At 36.4% G+C, this 20,697-nt stretch overlaps 1 protein-coding gene and 1 non-coding gene across 3 annotated transcripts; both read left to right on the plus strand.

Moving 5' to 3' along the window:
* Positions 1 to 1,617: 1,617 nt before the first annotated feature.
* LOC103720721 (putative magnesium transporter NIPA6) lies at positions 1,618 to 13,314 on the plus strand. 2 transcript variants are annotated; one of them, XM_008810560.6, is made up of 9 exons: positions 1,618 to 2,013; positions 2,117 to 2,173; positions 2,451 to 2,541; positions 2,630 to 2,790; positions 2,922 to 3,049; positions 3,175 to 3,312; positions 11,097 to 11,189; positions 12,138 to 12,255; positions 12,360 to 13,314. In XM_008810560.6, exons 1-9 carry the CDS (start codon positions 1,884 to 1,886, stop codon positions 12,488 to 12,490), a joined length of 1,047 nt encoding a protein of 348 aa, XP_008808782.4. In that variant the 5' UTR covers positions 1,618 to 1,883; the 3' UTR covers positions 12,491 to 13,314. The 2 variants fall into 2 exon arrangements, with proteins under 2 accessions (XP_008808782.4, XP_008808783.4); XM_008810561.6 differs by lacking the exon at positions 11,097 to 11,189 and having other exon boundaries at positions 1,631 to 2,013.
* Positions 13,315 to 15,486: 2,172 nt separating this feature from the next.
* On the plus strand, positions 15,487 to 15,560 carry TRNAN-GUU (transfer RNA asparagine (anticodon GUU)). Its single transcript has one exon. It is a non-coding gene; the product is annotated as a tRNA-Asn (tRNA).
* The last annotated feature ends 5,137 nt before the right edge of the window (positions 15,561 to 20,697 follow it).

Below are 20,697 nucleotides of genomic sequence, written 5' to 3' on the forward strand. Positions count from 1 at the left end.
CCTTTTCTCTCTCTCTCTCTTCGGGTCTATTCGGATCGGATCGGATCTGTTCGGTAAACCTATACCCGACTCAGATCCACGGATCCTAACATTCGGATCGGATCGAGTCTATGCGAGTCGGACCGGATCGAGTTACGGGTCGATCCGACCTATTTGTAGCCTTACCGCCAACGAGCCGTCCGGACGTGGGGCATTCGGTCCCCTAATTTAATCGACGCCCGCGTGTTTCAAATCTGGACAACTCGGATGGAATTATCGCCCCCTTACTATCAGGCTACCACCTTGGTGGCTGGTTTCATACATCTCGAAATCCAACCCTAGTAGTACTTTCAATTCAGATGATATTTTGCATTAAAAATGTCGCATGGCCCTTCAAGACATGGCATGCTCAAACTTTTAATAATTTTATTAAATTTTTTAAGGGTAAAGTGTTTCTTGTTATCTGTGTAATAAGTACGGGGTAGAGATGTATGTGATCATGCAACTAAATCTTACACCACCATGGCATGCATCACATTCCATTCCCATAGCATTGGTGCTACCTTGGCCCCATTGCCGATCTCCCTATTATATCTTTGGTAAGCAAGGAAGGGGATACCAGGCTTTGGACCCTCGTTCAATGGGGTTGACCCTTGATAACCTTCTAGACTAAGTATATATTTAAAGAGACTAATGAGGTCGTAGACTGGATAACTTTTTAGGTAGCCAGTCACTCCGGAGGCACCCTATAGATCGAGGAGAGGGAGCTACCTAGAATGCTATGAAATTTGATGTTTTCTAATTTTATTGAATGCATCCGTAATCGAACAGTAGAAATCATTCATTTCAGCCAAAAAAAAAAAAAATTATCCTCTGACCACCCTCTACAGTTGGACCAAGTCGCCGTACAGCATACGACAACCATAAGATCAAAATCAAAAGGGCACCTTGAATCATAGATCTCTCTCTTATGCGTTGGTGTCATCTTAAACTTTATAATATTCACGCAAGCCTGCACTCGCAAGCAAACGGTGGAAACCTAAACCTACTAGATTAATTAATTAATTGTTTATTTTTTATACTGTTGATCGGTTTGGATTTATCCACGAAATTTCATCAGGTCTTCGTAATCGATCCAGACCGCTCAATTGATGTAACCTCTACTTGCACGGTCGTGATGTAGGCGTCAAATTGCCAGTTTACAACAATTGTCCAAACTCGTCCAATTCGACGCGTATATATAGTCAGGGTACTCGGTAGAGCCATCCGTACCTTAACGACAAAACTCAAATAAAAACAGACGAATAACCTAGCAGATCATATCGTCTGGGGCCCCACCTCTAATAAGCCAATCTTTGGGGCGCTAACCCCGATTCGTCGAGTTCGTTCGCCAGTTGTCGTGTTAGCCTAACCTCGCTGTACTACGGACGGCAGCCATTCTGTTACCCGCTCGGTCCCCGCTCCATCCTTCCAACGAATAATTGTTTGCCACGTGGAAATTACCGTTGGCCCCGCACCGTTGCATGTATTGATTCGCAGGTACCGGTATCCCCTGTTCTTGTGATCAGGTCCACCTGCAATAATTCCTTACTAAATATAAACAAATATGACGATTTTAGCCCTCCTCGAGTCCCATTATCCCATGGAATAAGAACGAGAAACAACTATGTAGAGTTGTAGACGAAAGGGAAATAAAAGGGAAGCCCCCTTGATCGCTTCCGTTCTTTCTTGTGTTTTAATAAATTTCTTTCCCTCCAATCTCCTGGTTTCTCCAAAAGCCGTAACGCAGCAGCCAACCCTTACTAGATTAGTTTCATGAATAGAATTGGGATTCAGAAAGAGGGAGGGAGAGAGAGAGAGAGAGAAAGGAGGAGGAGGAGGTTTAATTGGTGCGGTGTTCGGGAATGGGATTCTCGACGGACAATCTGAAGGGATTCGTGCTGGCGGTGCTGTCGAGCGGGTTCATCGGCACAAGCTTCATCATCAAGAAGAAGGGTCTCAGAAGGGCTGCTGCCGCTTCCGGGATTCGAGCAGGTCGGTCATAAAAAAAGAAGAAGAAAGAAAAGAAAAACTGGTCTCTGTTTAATTATTATTCATTGTTCTCATCATGCGATGTGGGATGTCTTCTGTGGTGTAGGTGTTGGTGGATATTCTTATCTCTTGGAGCCCCTCTGGTGGGCCGGCATGATCACAAGTAAGCCAACAAAAGCATCATTTCCCTTGTTATATGTAAAATTTAACTTCAATATCTTTCAATTTATTATCAGTGTCATTGCATAATCGATTCATGGTTTGAAACAAAAATTTTTGGTAGTTTAGCAATCAAGAGGCTAAATATTGGATTACTGGTTCTTGGGCATGACTTTTGTTCAATTGTATGGTGCGACTTATCTTTTGATCGGTTGTTGACAAGTGATTTTGCAAATCTTTGGTCCCTGTATCGATTAATCACGAGATGTTATCTTGTTCAGTGATTGTTGGAGAAGTTGCAAATTTTATAGCATATGCATTTGCCCCGGCAGTTCTTGTTACTCCTCTCGGCGCATCGAGCATAATTGTGAGGTAAGTTTCGGCTGTGTATTAGAATGTGATGCTGTGTTGATCACCTGTAAGTGTTGACTTGCTGATGATATCTTGATGGATTATGTAGTGCTGTGTTGGCTCACTTTATCTTGAAAGAGAGGTTGCATAGTCTTGGGATTTTGGGCTGTGTGATGTGCATTGCAGGGTCTGTGGTGATTGTCATTCACGCGCCGCAGGAGAAAGCAATCAGTTCGGTTCAGGAAATATGGAAATTGGCTATGCAAACAGGTAAGCAGATTTCTTCACTCTATTTGTCTTTTTTTTTTTTAATATCAATTAGGTTTATTATATGCTTTCCTTGTCCATTGATGGACTTGTTTTATGATCACCACAGATTGATTGGGTTGGTTGTTTTTCAGCTTTCCTGCTGTATGTGGCTTCGGTTATTGTATTGGTCTTTGTGCTAATTTTCCATTTTGCCCCATGCTATGGGCATACAAATGTGTTAGTCTACACGGGCATTTGTTCTTTGATGGGCTCTCTCTCGGTAACGATTGTATTTTTAATATATTGCCACTTTCTTGTTTGCATACCTTATTTCAATTAAATTTAACACAAAATAAAGCTAAGACTGGATGTATGTTGAACTATAAAACTTTTTTACATATGCAGGTAATGAGTGTCAAAGCTCTGGGTACTTCCCTAAAGCTGACTTTTGAGGGCACGAATCAGTTAATTTATCCCCAGACATGGTTTTTTATGCTTGTAGTGCTTACATGTGTGATAACACAAATGAATTATCTTAACAAGGTGAGTAATGGCATAATTATTCCCATTGTATATTAATGTGCTTATGATTTTGCTGGGATTTTTTATTGCTGATGTTTTGGCTCAATAAGGTTGTAACTCAACTGCTTTTGTCTTTTCTTTCTTTTCTTTTATTACTAGTCCTCCTGCTACCAAGCCAACTGAATATATTCAGGAGCTGATCTTTTGGTGCATATTAGGTCCACTACCTTTCAGATAGATTTGAATGTGAACAGTAAGATTGAGGAAATATAATCTTCCTTTTTTTTTAAAAAACTATCAAATGCATTCATTCAAAATAAACAATATGCTATATATGTTAATGTCTTATGGGATTTGTTCTTCACAATGCTGAAGACAATGTGGTTTGTCTTGTTTCTTGGGTTATGTTTAAAATTGGGTATTTGTCAGCTACTTTGAATTTAGAACTATCATAATGCTTGCCAGCATATGTTCATGGCAAAGAGTCCCCCAGCTTCACCATGTGTGTTATAATGATTTAATTTTAATGTTCAAATTGGTAGTGATTGATCTAAGTACTCAAATAGGAAGGATGTATAGAGATGTTTAGGGACAATTTGACGAGTAGCTTACAATGTTATATAAGTGTGTCCTAGTGCACGAGGCTCTTGCCACTATGCAGTTCGGGAAGGCTCAGGTATGCACAGTCTTACCCCTACATTTGGAGAGGCTGTTTTCGTGTTTCGAATCCATGACATCCGAGTCAGAATAGAAAATCCTTATCGTTGCACCAAGGCCCGCCTTCATTAGATGACAAGGCTCTATGCTTCAAAATGTTCTATAGTAGAGAAGTTAAAGATGAGCATAGTAAAGTCATGAGGTTGATCTCTAATAAAAGAACGAATGATAAAACCAAATGAATTTTTAGTGGTAGCTCAGGAGTTGTGAAAAATATGATGAAGAATCTATTAACATGTTGTACTTCTAAGGAGGAAATATTAGAAACAGCCTCTTTTAGACTAGGGACTTTTTGTGATGAAAGATAAGAGAAGTGGGGAGATAAAATGCTTATATTAAGAAGCTTGGGTAGGTATGCCTTGAGAAAAAGTGTCCCCAATGAAAGCGAATAGTTGTGGATCCATAAAGGGGGCTTGTGTAAATAAGTGAAGACATGGGAGTCATCTCTCTAGTTATAACATCATCTGATATGTCTGCTATGGTTGAACTTGCCTTTTTAATATTTGATGCTCGTTGGTTATCTTCGTAAGCATCCTAGAATTTCATGGTATCATTATACGATTTCATTGCTCATGTAGTTGAACCCTCTAGTTGGAGATGTGTTTATCTGTCTCTAGGTTGGGATTCATTGAGTTGTAAGAAGAAAAAAAAAAATATGTATGCATGCATATGTTTATGTTTATTGGAGTTAATACTCACATAATTTGGTGAATTTTAGAAGGAAGAAACAGAGAGGGCTCTACGGATGATAAGCAGAGATATCAATATCATTTTGTAGCATATGATCTTTCACTTGTTCTCATATAATTTGGTGAATTTTGGAATGAAAAAAAGAAACAGAGAGAGCTCTTCCAATGACAAGTAGAGATATCAGTATCATTTTGTAGCATATGATCTTTCATTTATACTTGGTTCAAGGAGGCTTTATATGTTGTCAAAATGTAACCTTCAAGCCTTTTTCTAAGGGTGTCAAGAAAGGGGCTCTTTTTGAACCCAAGTTGGAAAGCAACTTGATGTTATCATTGATCATCTAACCAAAGCTTGATCTCAAATTAGATTTCAGACAAAATTGCTTGTCCGATACTGAACCTCATTTCCATTGGCCAAATTGGACCCACCCTGATTTGAGCAAAACTAGAACTAAGCAACGATCAACCAAAGGGATGGTGGTTGGCCAAGCTTGTAGTTTCTTGAGAGTGTGGTGAGAGAGAGAGAGAGATATTGAGGTGGAGGGAGGAGTTAGGCTATCGATGAAAGCATTGAAGTGAAGGGTTGGAAGAAGAGAGTTGGGCTATAGGGTTATGTTTTCTTTTGTCAAATTCTTAGAGAGGAGAGAAGGGGTTCCAAAATGGATGGTGAGTGGTGGCTTGTGATGGTGGGGGAGAGCACTGTAGTGGATAGGGTAGGGGGAAAGATGTAGCATACCTTTTGCTGATTGGTCATCGAGGGAGTATTGGAGGAGAGCAATCAGCCAGTGAGATGGTGTGAGGCAAGACAGCAAAGCCATTTGGTGGTTGGCTATTGTGGGAAATGTTGGACTAAGCTTGTTGGTAGTGTTATGGGGGAGTATCAGCCTAGGGTTTTTATAGTAAGGAAGAAGGAAAAAATACAAATGAAAGGGGTCGAGAGATTGGGAGAATGGAAGGCTTTTTGGGATTGAGCAAGGTGGAAAAGTTTTTTGAGTGGCTCATTTTATTGTTAGATTTATGGTCTTTCAACCAACAAGCTAGCATCTTATAGCTCACTCTAAATCTAGACCCAACTTATATAAATAGTCATTATGCCGGTCTAAATTTAAGGACTCGAACCTGATGTAATTTTTAAATTGGAAGTGATTTTATATTCAGACACGGTTTTGGGATGAGGAACCGTTGCCCAAGTCCTCCTTTTATTCTAGGTTGGATAGGTTTGCTTGGATAGGTGGGACAGAATTTTACCATCCTCGTTTTTCTATGTTTTTTTATAGTTTCGTTTCTTTCCTTCTTTTCCTCATTTTGGTTTGTTCTCTAGGTTAGAAATTCAAAAGGACCTTTTTTCCCCTTTTTGTCCTTTATTGCTAATAAACATCTCGCCATTAAGGAAAAGGGAATGTATATTTTATTTTAAGAAGTATCTTTTATTTGTACTTTGTTTTTTTAACTCAAGATGCTGTAAGGGATTGAGTTCATCTTCAAGTATACTAGCATATAACCCGGACTATTTGTGGGTACGTTTTTTTTTCTATTTTCAACTATTCTTGAAATACAATATAGAAATATAATATATTATACTAAATAGAAGGCTTCAATAGCCAAATTTTTGTTGCACAATAGCCAATGAACTTTAATAATGGCTGGGTAGAAACTTCCATCAAATATCTAAACGATATAGTAATATTAGTTTAAATATATATAATACTTAATATCCTCAATCATAAATTATACTCATACCAATTGTATAAGTATCATTGATACTTAATACTACTAATAGTACGATGCTCTATTATCTATCACTTATACACATTTATCATTAAAGAAATAGATAATATTATACTCATTTATAATATATATCTGTTAATAAGTGACCATTAAAGGCCTATCTTCCTCCTATGTTAGTTATAAGAGCCCTATTTATTATTCTAAAACCAGATTAGTGACATTATTGATAGGGGCATCCATGTTGAGAGTGGAGAGCTCAGCTTAGTAAATTTTCGTTTCACATTACTAAATATTAGTAAATCTTGTTCAAATTTTTTTCTTCTTTCTTAGTATGTTTCCCTCACAGACATGACTATGTTAAGTTATTTACTAATTTATAAATCTCTAAATCCATAGAATATTTTTAGTAGGTCACTAAGAAATTGTTGATTGCCACATGGATATGGGTTGTTTTCGATTCAAGTGCTCTTTCCCAAGTAGAGTGGATGCCTTGAAAGTTGGTTGTTTTAGCTAACTTGTGTCCAGTGTCAGAAGAAAAGGCATAATATAACACCAAAAACTATTCAATTTATAAACTATAAACTAGTTAGAATACCGGCCCCATGCAATACGCAAGGCACGATTTTTTCTTCAGTTTCCAACTAGTCTTGAAATGCAATACAATAATATAACAAATTATAAGAAATAGAAGGTTTCACTGGTCAAATTTCTATTGCAGATTAAATAATGAGCTTTGATGATGGTCGAGCAGAAACTCCCATTAAATATCTAAACTAGTATAGTAATATCAGCTTAGATAAGTATAATATTTATCTATTGTAGTTAGATAAAATTCTCAATTATTAGTTATACTTGATACTTAATATTGATAATAGTAAGATACTCCATTATCTATCACTTATACTTACTTATCATTAAAGGAACAGATAATATAATACTCACTTATGATATCTATTAATAAGTGATCATTATGGATCTCTTAATAAGTGATCACTTATACTCACTTATCATTAAAGGAACAGTTAATATAATACTCACTCATGATATAATACTCAGCTATAAGAGCAAATAACTATCATTATTTGCTACAGAATATATTATTTTATTAATTGGATATTTAAAATTATTATTATTGTGGCTATTATAGTAGTAATAGATAATAAAAAAAATAATGCTAGTACTTTTTTAATTACCTTTCACTTGATAAAAAAATTATTTCTCAAATTATACGATTTCTTTTAGGGGAAAAATGATGCAAAAAAATTGAACTTTCAAAAAAAGTTAGTTAAAAAATGGTGTAAATGAAAATAATGGTTGTTATTGACATCAAAACTAACTATTATAACACTAAATAATGTGTTATAAAAGCACCATTTATCAAAAATAAGAAATCTTTTTATCAAGTGAGAAGGTATTAAGATGTAGTCGCTATTTTAGTTTCAAATGTCCAATTTGACTAGTATAAAGGTTAATAGTAGATCAATGCTAATGGAGTAATATTTTTTTAATTAAAGGATTTTGATGTTGTTCTGTGATGGGTTCATACCTTTTATTATACACCGGAACAAGGATTAAGGACATGGTCCATCATGGTTGTACCATGCTGGACTAGAGAGAGACTAGGTCTTAGGAAACATCTAGACTCTAGGTCTCTCTAGATTGGGTTCTTCTAGATTCTCCTGGTTTGTCCCAGTCCTCTCCAGGATAGGATAGTGTGAGACAGTTGCATATCAATGCTCGGGATGACTAGGCATCTTGCAATATCAATTTTAAAATTTTTTTATTTTTTATTTTTTCTCTTTATTCTTGTTGTTAATAGTTGTTCTGGTCCAACCTATTCCTCTTTATCATCTTGGTACCATACTGTACTAGGACCAAAATAGGATGGGTACCGATATTGAGATTTAAATCCATGCACTAGAATTGATTTCCCACTATTGTTCATAGTTGATGAGAGAGAGAGAGAGACTCCATACTTTTATTGTGGAATGGTGGCGAGTTGTAGATTGGGTAAACCCATTTCCATATGTTCTGACCAAGGACTATGTATTAATGAACTTGAGCATGTTGGTATTGGAACAGGAGGGGAGACATAAGTGAAGGAAATCAGGGAGAAAACTCCCTTTCACATATGCCATTCTTCTCTCTCTTCCTCCATTGCACCCTCTTTTTCTCTTCATTTTCCTTTGGGGCACAAAAGTTTGCTTAGGATCGACTGGATAGAAATCAATATCAAGGCTTCAAATCGTGGCACGCCTTACCAGTCCGTATAGGTGCACACCGAGAATGGTACGGAAGGCGTACTGAGTGTCGATATGCCAAACCGATCTTTGTACTAGGCATAGCGACACTGTATCAAGATATTACTGGTGTAGGGTCTGGTAGTGGATAGTGAGCCTTGGTCCAAATTGCATCCCTTCACATCAGATCTTAATGCCTGTAGAAAATCTAGTTAGCAGATCTCTACCGAATACTCATTTTGGTCTCTTTATTTATTTTTCAATTTACAGCTCAAAGAAGACTTGGATTGACTTGATTTTTGGGTGCTAAATTTCTAAATTTAAGTCAAACCTCATAGGGGTTGGCTCTATATACTCAAGCCTAATAATAGTGCAAAGTCAGCTTATTAGGTTGGCTACAAATTCTACTTAGTAATCCATGATGATCAGACACATCTACTGCAGAATCACTTTTAACTGCCACAAAGTTGTGTGAGCCCTGGAGCTTAGGGTTCAGGTTTACCACACTCGGGAGGTTTTAATTGTAGATGGATCATAGAGGACTAAGAGACTTGCTTTTCAAAATTCTGAACATTTTTTTTACCTGATCTGAGAATAATTTTGTTTAACAAGCTGTTGTAAAAGGGTAGAAGTTGAAAAGGGATATTTGCAAATTACAATTTTGATTTTTGAGGAATAGAAAAGTTTTTGGTGCATGATATGGGCTTTATTTGGGAGAAATAAATACAGAAGTGGCAGGATATGCACATATATGGTACCAACTATACCTTTGTGAAACGTTCTCTATGCACCGCTCAACCTTCTTCGATCCACCGCTCATCCCTTCCCAAATCCAGCTTCTCCCTAGTGTTTTTTCCTCTTGTTTTTCTCAAGTATAGATTGCTTTTAAATAAGAATCCTATTTTTGATTTTGATCTCAGCCAGCCATGCCCATCAGAGTGATCCATCTATCCTTGCATCACTTTATTGAAGCCACCACCACCCCCCACTGGCCCCAAACCCTGCCCCCCCTTCCAAAAAGAAGAAGAAGAAGAGGAAGAAACAACGAAAAGGAAGAAAACTAAATTTATCTTACCTGTTTTTATGTCCGTTATATGCATTCATTATGGTTTATATAGATGGCCGTATGAGACCGAACACTTCTCTGATATGTTGGCAGGTTTGGGATGGATGGATTTTGTAAGAGAGCAGCAGTGTAAGGTGGGAAAGGTTAAGAGTGCAAGATGCAACTATAAGGGTACTATTGATATTGAGAACTCGAAATTCTGAAAACAGATTTGTAGGAATCAGCGATTAAGATTTAGTGACAGTTAATGAAAAAAAATAGAGGACGATAGAAGGGGAATAGGTGCTATTTAAACATCTGCATTTATCATTGTGAGTGATTATTATCATGGTTGCCATGTGGAATGTTGTCATCACACCCCATATTTACCAAGAAATATTTATATCTATTGAAGATTTATCATGCCAATTGTATGAAAATTCCCTTCTTGTTTGTTAGATTAAGTGATAGTTCCTCTATATCTGAGTAAGTCTAGGGAATCAGTATATTTTAATATCATTAAGGTTAAGTACTGAATATTTTTCTTTCTGGACAGCTTTTTTGTGGTATGCTTAGTAAGGGCCCAATCTGTACATTTGCTTGCATGAATGGACATCTTGATATTATGATCATCTTTGATTAGTTAGTTGTATGATGAAAATTTTACATCACTTACAATGTTTATATTAATAATGTCAACTGAATGAGTAATAATCTCTCAAACAATTTAAGGAGATGATTACTAAATCATAGTGCAAGTAAAGAGAAGTTGTAGATAGCTGCATTAACTTCAAAGTATGCAGTGGCTAGGATACATGTACTGTCAAGTCATAAGAAGTTCTATAGGTTGTAAGACTGAAGAAGCATCTGATAAATATATCACATTGTAAATTGGCAGCAGTTAATATTCTGCTTTTATATGTTCCTTTACTGTCCCGGCGTCCCATGGGACGTTCTGCTGGGGCTTGAATCCTTGATTTCTAGTTTAAGAATTATGAAATCTGTGGGCATGAAGCTAATTTAGTAGCCAAAGCAGTTTAACTGCGTACTTGCTAATAAGTTGATTACCATTAAGTGGAAGAAAGTATTAGCAACTGTTATCCATTGATCTCATAACAAACCAAATTTTACATATAGTCTTTCTGTCAACCTTTGTCTAGGTATCATGCAACCATATTTGAATAATTTCCCGGATAGTGGCTTTCATGTACTTGACCATATTTTAGTTGTACATCATATATCTTATCTTGTTATGCTACAAGGCTATCTCAGTCTTGAAGCTGATAGAGTTTTTACCTAAATCCAGAAAATGAAAATGTTTATTTAAATTTTCTTAAGCATCTGCTAGATATTTTTTTAATTGAGTCATCTTTTTTATTTTTTCAGGCTCTGGACACCTTTAATACTGCCATTGTGTCTCCAATATACTATGTGATGTTCACCACACTTACAATAATTGCGAGTGTCATAATGTTCAAGGTACTGTTTGATAGTAGCACCAATTGCAGGGTCTGATAAAGATGTCCTTGCATAGAGTTGTAATCATTTCATTTAGCACCAATCTTGCAATTACATATGCTTGGCATCTACACTGGAAATTATAGCTGACTTACTGATGTCTGGCATTGGAGTTAATTTAACAATGTACTTGCTTGATTCACATTTACTAAGCTCGAGAAGTTTCATATTTTACCATCGATCTTTTGTTCGATCATTGTTCATGGTCTGGCAATTGTCAGTATTGTCTTCCCATTGTTTTGAAATATATAAGCTAAGCACCACTTGCAGGATAATTGTTGCCCAAAAGGCACACCTAACATATGATCTAACCTCAGTAGGAAAGCTGCAGTTCTCCCACCCCTCAATAATTGACTTATATCCTGCTCACTTATGGTGACAAAGGAAGTCTGTAGGGCTGCTGCAGATAGGATTGATGTGTTCCTGTGTTTGCAGCAATGACAGACTTATTATTGGATGTTTGCATGACTTGCATGATGGAAATTTTTGTGAAATTGTACCTTGAGGTTCAACTTCCTAGAAGTAATGGTCAGGCTGTCCATTATTCCAACCAATTTATAGTTTGTTTGGGAGCATATTTAAGTGATGAGTTATCGTTTGATGTCTCCATTTAAGTTAATAAGGAAGCAGAGCACCTGTATGACACAAGTAATTGTGAAGATATTTAATACGGGGCTGCATGGTATGCACATATATTAATGCATAAGATTGTCTCCATCAATCAGATCAACTGAAACACTTCATACACCTTCACCTTATTGTGACACACATCTGGGTTCTATGGCGCCACCTTCCAGTTAGAGTTCTTTTCCCTTTTTTTATGAGGAGGATTTCTTTTGGGGCCTTTTCCTGGGTGTTCAGATCATTGCTTGGTGAGTCACTAAACGTCAAGTTCAAACATGATTGCAGGATTGGGATGGACAAAGCATGGGAAGCATCATTTCTGAAATTTGTGGCTTCATTGTTGTTCTTTCTGGAACCATTTTATTACATGTAATGAAAGACTATGACAGAAATTCATCAAGAAGTGCGTGAGCTACTCTGCCATATCTCTCAAGCTAATTTGGTTTTCTACTTTGCTTGATTTCAAACTATTGCTCATTGTATGAAGCTGTTTTGAACATAATGCAGGTATGTATGCATCATTAGCCCCAAATTTGACTACCAGACTTTGTAGTGGAAATGGGGAGTTGCTGAAGCATGTTGATGAGGAGACGGGATCTTCAGAAGATATACTTTTGAGAAGACAAGAGCTCTATTAGCAACTCGAAACACAGAATCATTCTATGCTAACATCCAATACCAAAATCTCAGTATGAAGATTCCAATCCAGTGACCGAACTTGTAGAATTTGAGTTGATTGGCAATCGAAAACTGATGAGCATTCATACCATGGTGTTTTTCATGAACTGCCACCTGGAGGCTTTGAACAGTTGTGCTGATTGCTTGGTGTGAGGAAGAAATAATGGCTGGTCTTCAGCTTTGCATTCCAATATATACTGAAGTGCTCAGAGTTTGTGGGATTATAGGGTGATCTTGCCCAGTGATGGTTCATGGCTAGGTGGTTAGGAAGATTAATTTCTTTTGTGCATGCATGGGCATCCAGTTGCCATGTCAGGAGGGTGGAATGTTTCATCCTAGCATCATGCATCAGAAAATCCAGCGAAAGGAATCGCTAAGTTCAGGAAGGGATAACCGGATAGCAGGAAAGGGGACAGGTTCTTGTTTGGTTTTGTCATTGCATGTATAGAAAGCATCGAGGAATATTTTATGCAAGTTTCAAGTTATTATTTTCACCAAATGCCTTGGATAAATGTCAGATGGATTTTCTTATTGAACGTGTAACTATCTCAAGCAAAGAAAATGTAAATCCATGATTGACTACAAGGTCAAAGGAAGCTGCTGCCTGAAATTTGAACCACTTTGTGTCCCTTTTTGGGTAGAACAGACTACATAGTGTTATTTTGATTACATTTCTCCACTCTGACAATAATCTTTACCATGTATTTTAACTTCAAAACAGATTGGTTCATTGTAAGTGTGATGATATAATAAGGATGAGACCTATAGTGTTTAATTCAGTCAACATTGGATGATGTATCATTTTGCTGCTGCGGTGAAGCCCATGATGAAACCACCAATCGGGCAAATTCTGATTAAACCATCAAGCTTACGATTTTCAGCTTATTCCTTGATGGCTTTTATGTATATAAACAGTAGCATGATCTCTCATATTCTCATTAACTAATATTCTCATATTCTCATTAACTTGTGATGCCTATCGTGGTTCCTATGAAAAAAGAAAATCACCACGCAAGTTTCATCAAAACCATGCATGCCCCACCATCAATATCCATAAGTATTGTTGTTGGTTTTTGGTTTTTATTTTTTTACAAATTAGCGAAATACCACATGGAGATTGATGTTGAAGGTAATATTTGAACAAAAATTCTGCTTTTCCTTGCCTCCATTCTCTCATCCTTAAAACAACAAATCCTTGCCATCAAAACGCTTTTAATAATCCTACAAAAAAAAAATTCAGAAAAGAAAACCAAAGGGTTTTATCATAGATGTCCTTCGGTCTAGTTCATTCTTCTTCGTTGGGTTTTTGGAAACGGAAACAGAAAAAAAGCAAATACCAAAGGGCCGTAAGTTAGCCCCTTTAGACTCTTCTAAAATCTCATGTTTATTATACATTTTCCATACTAATGTGTTGTAAAGTACAACGCCCTTCCAAATCCTGTTACCTAATCGGCAAAATGTTTCCAATTTAAAGCCTGCGTGGTCAGGCTGTGGGTCCAAATCTTGGATGTGCGTTTAGATCAGGTATAAGTTGGAAATGCTTGATCATTAGAGTGAAGAATTCACTCCTTGGCCTACTTCCAATTACACAAAGTTTGAGCCTTTTGTCCTCAAAGACAGGAGATTTACTTAACATGATCAACTGGCTCTCATGAATATCTTCAACATCTCATTGTATGGTAGGTCTTGCCATCCATGGTGGTTCACAATTGGATCATAGACTATCCTTGCATACTTAGCTATAAAGATTTTGCATGCAAGGTAGTTTTAGATATCCTATGGTTAGGAATCTGTTCCAAGCTCCTTGTGCAGTCTACAACCTTAGTTTCAAGATGTTCCTACAATTAAGACAAGTGGTAGATACTGTTTTGTGACTATACCACTAATTGACTAATTCTAAATGGAACAATATTCTTATTCAGATTTCTTTTGACCTATCAAGCTTTGCCATGTACCTAAATTTTAAGAACTTTCAGTACTCATGATGATCAGCTCATCGAGATGTTGCCCATGATAATCCAGCTTGTTCAAGCAATCATTTGCCCCAAGAATCCCTTGAAAAGTGATGATGTAGGCACGACATGTATTGCGCAATCTATGATCATGTCCATTTTCTGAAACAAAAACTACTCGAAGCCTAACCATGCATCCATTGGAACTAAACACCCTATGACATATTAATATGCTAGCATGGTGCATGCGATGCACAAGACTGTTGGCTGAAGACATGCATTGCAATCTAAACTTCAAATTTCGTACTAGAATGGATAGATATACCACATATTGGGCGGCCATCCTAAGGTTAAAACATGCCATGTGCATATACAAATCACCTCACCTGATCTAGGTCTATCGAATTCAGTCCAGATACAAAAGACCCCACATTGGGTCAATGCCAATATGGATTGGACATTGACATAGAGCCCCATCTATGTCCTCCATCCTGTGCATGGGGACATGGAGCTCAATCATCCTAATCCACATTTTGCTTTCTCCCTCCCAAATCCCTCCCAATTGCCCCCCACCTGTCTTTTATTGAGCCAAAGATATGTGCACTTGTTCATCATGGACAGATAAGTTGCAATCATTTGATGTTGGCTTCTATTCACTTGGCTCCATCTCCTTCCAATGTACCTATATTCAGTTTTCTTGGTATAGAGCGAAGCATTTAAACAACTTAGCCACAGAAAGCTATCTCTCTGCCTATGTATTTTTAATACAACTTGAAAAAATATGTTCGGTAGACCTGTTCAGACCTTCATTCTATCTCTTCTACAAGTTTTAACCCAGATATTGGATCCTACTTGAAATAGGGTTGTTATAATTTGCATCATCAAATCTTAATTCAATTTATTGTTAAAATGGCGAACGGCTTTTGATTTTGGCAATCACATGCGTGGTGTTAGACTATTAGCAATTCCGGTTTTTGAAGATTTCTTTCACGCCTCAGGTCCTAGCTGGAGTAGCTCAGTTGGTTAGAGCGTGTGGCTGTTAACCACAAGGTCGAAGGTTCAAGCCCTTCCTCTAGCGGTATTTATTGCCATAAATAATTTCTCCTATTTTCCCTTCTTTTTATGATTTTCTGGTGCTGGTGGAGAAAGAAAGATTAGTTCTTATTTTGTTCCCTATTTTTTTTTTGAATTTTAAAATTGAGATTTTGTGGAGCTTTGTCTTGCAGGTCTCTTAGTTCAGAGTAATGTCTATTTTCCCTTTTTTTTCAATGATTTCCTGATGCTGGTGGAGAAAGAATGTTTAGTTCTTGTTTTGTTCCCTTTTTTTTGGTTTTTCTGAATTTTAAAATTGCGATGTTGTGGGAATTTTAAAATTGCGATGCTGTGGAGCATGGTCATGGAGACCTCTTAGTTCGGAGTAAACATTCACCTACTTCACAGATTTTTTTTTTTTTTTTGAAAAATTTAAGATTATTGTCGGAAATCTCTGTAGGTAGAGCTTTTATGATTGAAACCCAAGCCAAAGGGTGTTCGCTAGGTTTGTTTAGATTTGCTGTGCCATTTAAATTTTGATACCTTACATAATTGCTCATGATGATCACTTCACCTAACTACGACCCTTGACAAAATCACCCCATTCAATTAATTATTTGCCGCATAACAAGTGAAAATATTTTGCATGATTCAGAATGTGCATGCTAGATATAGATACAACATACAATGTGCATACCATGATTGCGCCCATTTTCTTCTTAAACATAGGCTACTTAAAGGCTTCAACAGGAGGAGATAATAGAGGGACGGGATTTGTGATCTGTGATCACAATTCCAGACTGATTGTTGCGGGAGGGCGGTGCATCTGTGGCACAACAGTCATAGGAGCGGAGCTTAGGGCGGCATGGAAGAGTTTCACCTATGCAAGGAGTGTCTTGGGGGCTAGTGTGATCACCCTATAAGGAGATTCCGCTATGGTGATCGATTGGATTCGGAACGCTGAGCAACATGTCGACAGCCATCCTCTCCTTAGCGATATACAGCGGATGGTGAGAGACTGTGACTTCTTTCAAATTACTCATGCGTACCATATGACGAACATGATGGCTAATTGGGTTGCTTTCTTTACTATCCATCACTTTGGAGAAGTTTTATCGACATGGACTGATATTGTACCTCTATCTTTTTACTACATATTAAATCTTAATTTAGTTGATTGCACTCACGCCAGGTTAACGTGAGCGACCGTTGCACCAAAAAAAAAAAAAGAAGCTTGAACAGTGGCATATGCAAATTAAACCCTTCTATGACATAATAGCTAAAAACTTGCACTTCAGTCTAAAGTTTGAGCTATATTGTTAAAAAAGGAGATACATCATCCATCAATCGACCATACCGAGGGTTCAAACATGCCATGGGCACATGCACACCTTCTAACCCAATCTAGGCCTGCTGTGGAACCACTTGCATTATAATCCAGATTCCAAAGACCCCATGATATGTCCATGCATGCATGCCAACATAGATTGGATGCCGACATGAGCCTCATCCATGCTATGCCTATTATCCTTATCCATATATCCTGCTCTGTCTCTCCAAATCCCTCCCAATACTCCCCACCTTGTCCTCCGTCGAGCCCAAGGTGTTTGAAGCCATTCACCACGGACACAGAGGTCGCAATCATTTGCTTTTGGCTTCTATTCACCTGCCTCTCACCTACTTCCAATTTAATTAAATACATCCGGTTCCATCCGTGTTGCATGAAGCACGTAAACAGCTTGGAAGCCATCTCCCTGTCTTTCCCTGTTTCAATATGAGGGGATGTGTCTGGTAGTGGGTCCCAAGGCTTTGTCCCAGGCCTTTATCCTCTTTTGCTGCAAGCCTATGCCCAGGTATGGGGCCCCTTCTTTGAAAGCCACAAGGGTTGGTTTTTATGACCGATCGTCTTAGTTGGATTTGTTTATGATGAAGCAGCGATGACTGTTTGTTGTTATTAGCCAATAAAATTATAATAAACAATGAATGATATCATGGCATTGTCATGATATTATTTGATTTTCTTTCATTTCATTCAAATATTGTATTATGATAATCACAATTTTTCTTATTGTAAACAGATGAATATACGGTGATGGTCATCACTTTTCAAATATCTGGTATTCTCATATATTTATATTGTTTGGATTGATATAGTTCCCTATACAAGTTTGACTGGAAAAATTTTTCAATTTACCCCTGACATAAAATTGGTAGAGAACTGTGATAAGAGAACTGTGAGACATTGGACTTGAGACCAGATGGAAAAAAATGGAGAGATGAAAAGTCATAAAAGAATGTCTTAAAATGTGAGGTAAGGACATATATATATATATATATATATATATATATATATATATATATATATATATAAGTGCCATGGTTGGGAAAAGTCCAAATAATGAAGACAAGCTTTGACGATTACCATTATAAGAATGCTAATATATGGGCATATGCTATGCGCATGCTGTAATTTTTGAGAAACCGATATAAAAACTCATGAACTTTTTTTTGTGCGAAGTGTGCAATCTTTTTTTTTATTATTTAAACATTCGAAAGGTTCGCCTTAATTTTGAAGACGCGCTTCTTTTGCTTCTCTCTCAAAAGAAAAATTTAGTTGAGCATATTATATAATTAAGATAATATCAGTGATTTGATTAGTGGTAACATGAAAGAATATAAACAAATATAGGATTTGAATCTGGAACTTCAAGGACCAGGGGGAATGCAGTTACATCCATGCTTTTTCTTAAAAGCAGAATTCATGAAATGAAAAAAAAAGAAAACGAGATATATGGGTTATTAGTCATCCCAAGAAATAATTTTTGAAATTTTTACTATAACAATAATCACTAAAACAGTGGCTGTTGCAACATTGTTAAAATGAAAAATAACAAGCAATTATAGGAAAAAGACATTATCTTTTCATTTATACTTTTTATTAGATAAACTAATTTTTTTTTTTTTTTTGGGATCATATAGCCACTTTGGAGATAGTTTGACATTAAAATACATGAATGTTATAAATATATTATTTTATTTAAAAGAAGGTACATGTGGAAATAATGATTGTTGTCAGTGTTATAGTGGCCCATTTTAATGAAGAATAATAAAAAATAATTATCATTATTTTTCTATATTATTTATTTTAATGTTATAACACGTGATTTGCTGAAATTATTATAATGACTGTTATAATTGTTATAGCACTATTATCTAAAACGAGATGCACCTAATATAGCATTCAGATATGCATGGGTACATGGTTTGCCGGGTCAGTTTCTATTGATTAAGTAAAATATTGACATTATAATGATGAATGTGCCCATCAAATGTGGCATCGGATACCTTAATGAAAAGGATTCCACAATAAACAAGATATCTTGGTAAATATGCGGACAAGATATATGCTTGTTTTGAATCTTAAGCTAGTATAGTCGATCTACTTTAGGTAGTATGCCGTTCTACATGGTGTCATAACCATAGTCTTGAAGATCAATTATTCATGTGTTTGTAGCTTAGCATAGTTGAAGAGCTTCTAGTAATTCATTATATGGTGGCGTAAACGTCTGGACTCTTATTTGATAATTCAAAAGATTAATCATCATAGCTGAAGCTACTACATTCTCTAGCATTGGGATCAAAAAAATTGAATAGCACCAATTATTTGTATTGGAAGGCCTGCACCAAGTCTTACTTGATTGAGCAAGATTTATGGGAGATCGTAAATGGGATAGATACGATAAAGCCTCCAAAAACTCCTGATAATGCATAAGAGAGGAAAAAATGGGAGATCAAAACTCGAAAGGCAATTGGTATTCTCAAAGTGAATGTGGATGAAGATTATTATCAACATATTCAAGATATAGAGGAGCCAAAAATAGCATGAAATATTTTTGTTGCTCTCCACTCAACGTCTATTGAGGCTTAACTTCAATTTTTGGAGAACGAGATTTGTGCTCTTAAGCAAGTTAATCTTATAATCTCCTAATATTTTCTTAAAGGAAAGAAATTGTTTGATGAGCTTGGCATGCTTGATCCAAATTCTAGTTATGATAAAAAAAAATAACATAGACCGTTAGCTTGTAGTTTGAATAAAGAGCATCGTGCTTATATACTTGCTATTTCTAGGTGGGTTAAACAACCTACATTACTTGATATTCTCATAGTAAAAAACCTACTAACTTGACTGAAGAAAATACATCTGAAAAATTTTCTTAGCATGAAGGTAGCTAAGCTGAAGAACAACTATTTTATTTATTAAAAAAAATATGCTTTTGATTTATTGAATAAGCATTGATTGACTGATTGCAAGTATATACGGACACTAATTGAATCAAATTTAAAGTTGAGCAAAGAGTAGGACAAACTTCTTGATGATCCTACTATGTATAAATAGTTTGTGGGTAGTTTGATCTATTTTACCATCACAAGACTATATATTTCTTATACAGTTAGCGTAGTTGATCAATATATGCAACATTCTCGGCAGCCACATCTTGATGCAGTTTTATGGATCCTAAGGTATATTGCTAAGATTATTGATTATGGTATTTTGTATACTAATAATTCTTTAGTCAAGTTAGTAGGTTTTGCAGATAAAGACTATACTAGTGATGTAGACACATATAGGTGTACCACTAATTATTCTTTTAGCTTAGGATATGATATTATTTCTTGGTGCCATGAGGGACAACCTACTATTGCATTGTCTTTTATAGAGACAAAGTATCGTGTGGCTACGATGGCTCATAATATTGCTCGGTGATTTAGGTCAGGATATTGTCTATATTATTCCTCTTTATTATGATAATGAGAGTGTAATCCAGTTGGTGAGGAATCCAATGTTTCATGTGATGACAAAGCACATTGAAGTTCATCATCACTTAATTGGAGAGAAAATTGTAGTTGAAGAAGTTGATCTGCTTCTAATTTCTATAAAGGACCAGCTAATGAATATCTTTACTAAAGAAGTAGCGGTTGAGTGGTTTGAAAATTTGCACAGCAAGCTCGACGTTGTCTATATGCATTTTGCAATGAAGAAGAGTGTTGAGAATCATTGCTCGTTTATCTTAAGATTCTATTCCTAGTTTTATTTTATTTAGTTATCCCACCTAGAATAGATATTTTTTATTCTGTGCAGTTATTTCTTTTAGAATAGTTATTTTTATCCTTTAGTGATCATC

Source organism: Phoenix dactylifera, chromosome 8 (assembly GCF_051530095.1).
Source record: "Phoenix dactylifera cultivar Ajwa chromosome 8, Ajwa_hap1_PhDact_Kaust_v1.1, whole genome shotgun sequence".
NCBI classification, from domain to species: Eukaryota; Viridiplantae; Streptophyta; class Magnoliopsida; order Arecales; family Arecaceae; genus Phoenix; species Phoenix dactylifera.

Bases quoted from the DNA above. Each gene is read 5' to 3' on its own strand.
- LOC103720721 (XM_008810560.6), top strand. From the start codon at position 1,884: ATGGGATTCTCGACGGACAATCTGAAGGGATTCGTGCTGGCGGTGCTG. The intron at 2,542-2,629 runs GTAAGTTTCGGC...TGGATTATGTAG, and splicing joins GCATCGAGCATAATTGTGAG to TGCTGTGTTGGCTCACTTTA. The intron at 12,256-12,359 runs GTGCGTGAGCTA...AACATAATGCAG, and splicing joins TGACAGAAATTCATCAAGAA to GTATGTATGCATCATTAGCC.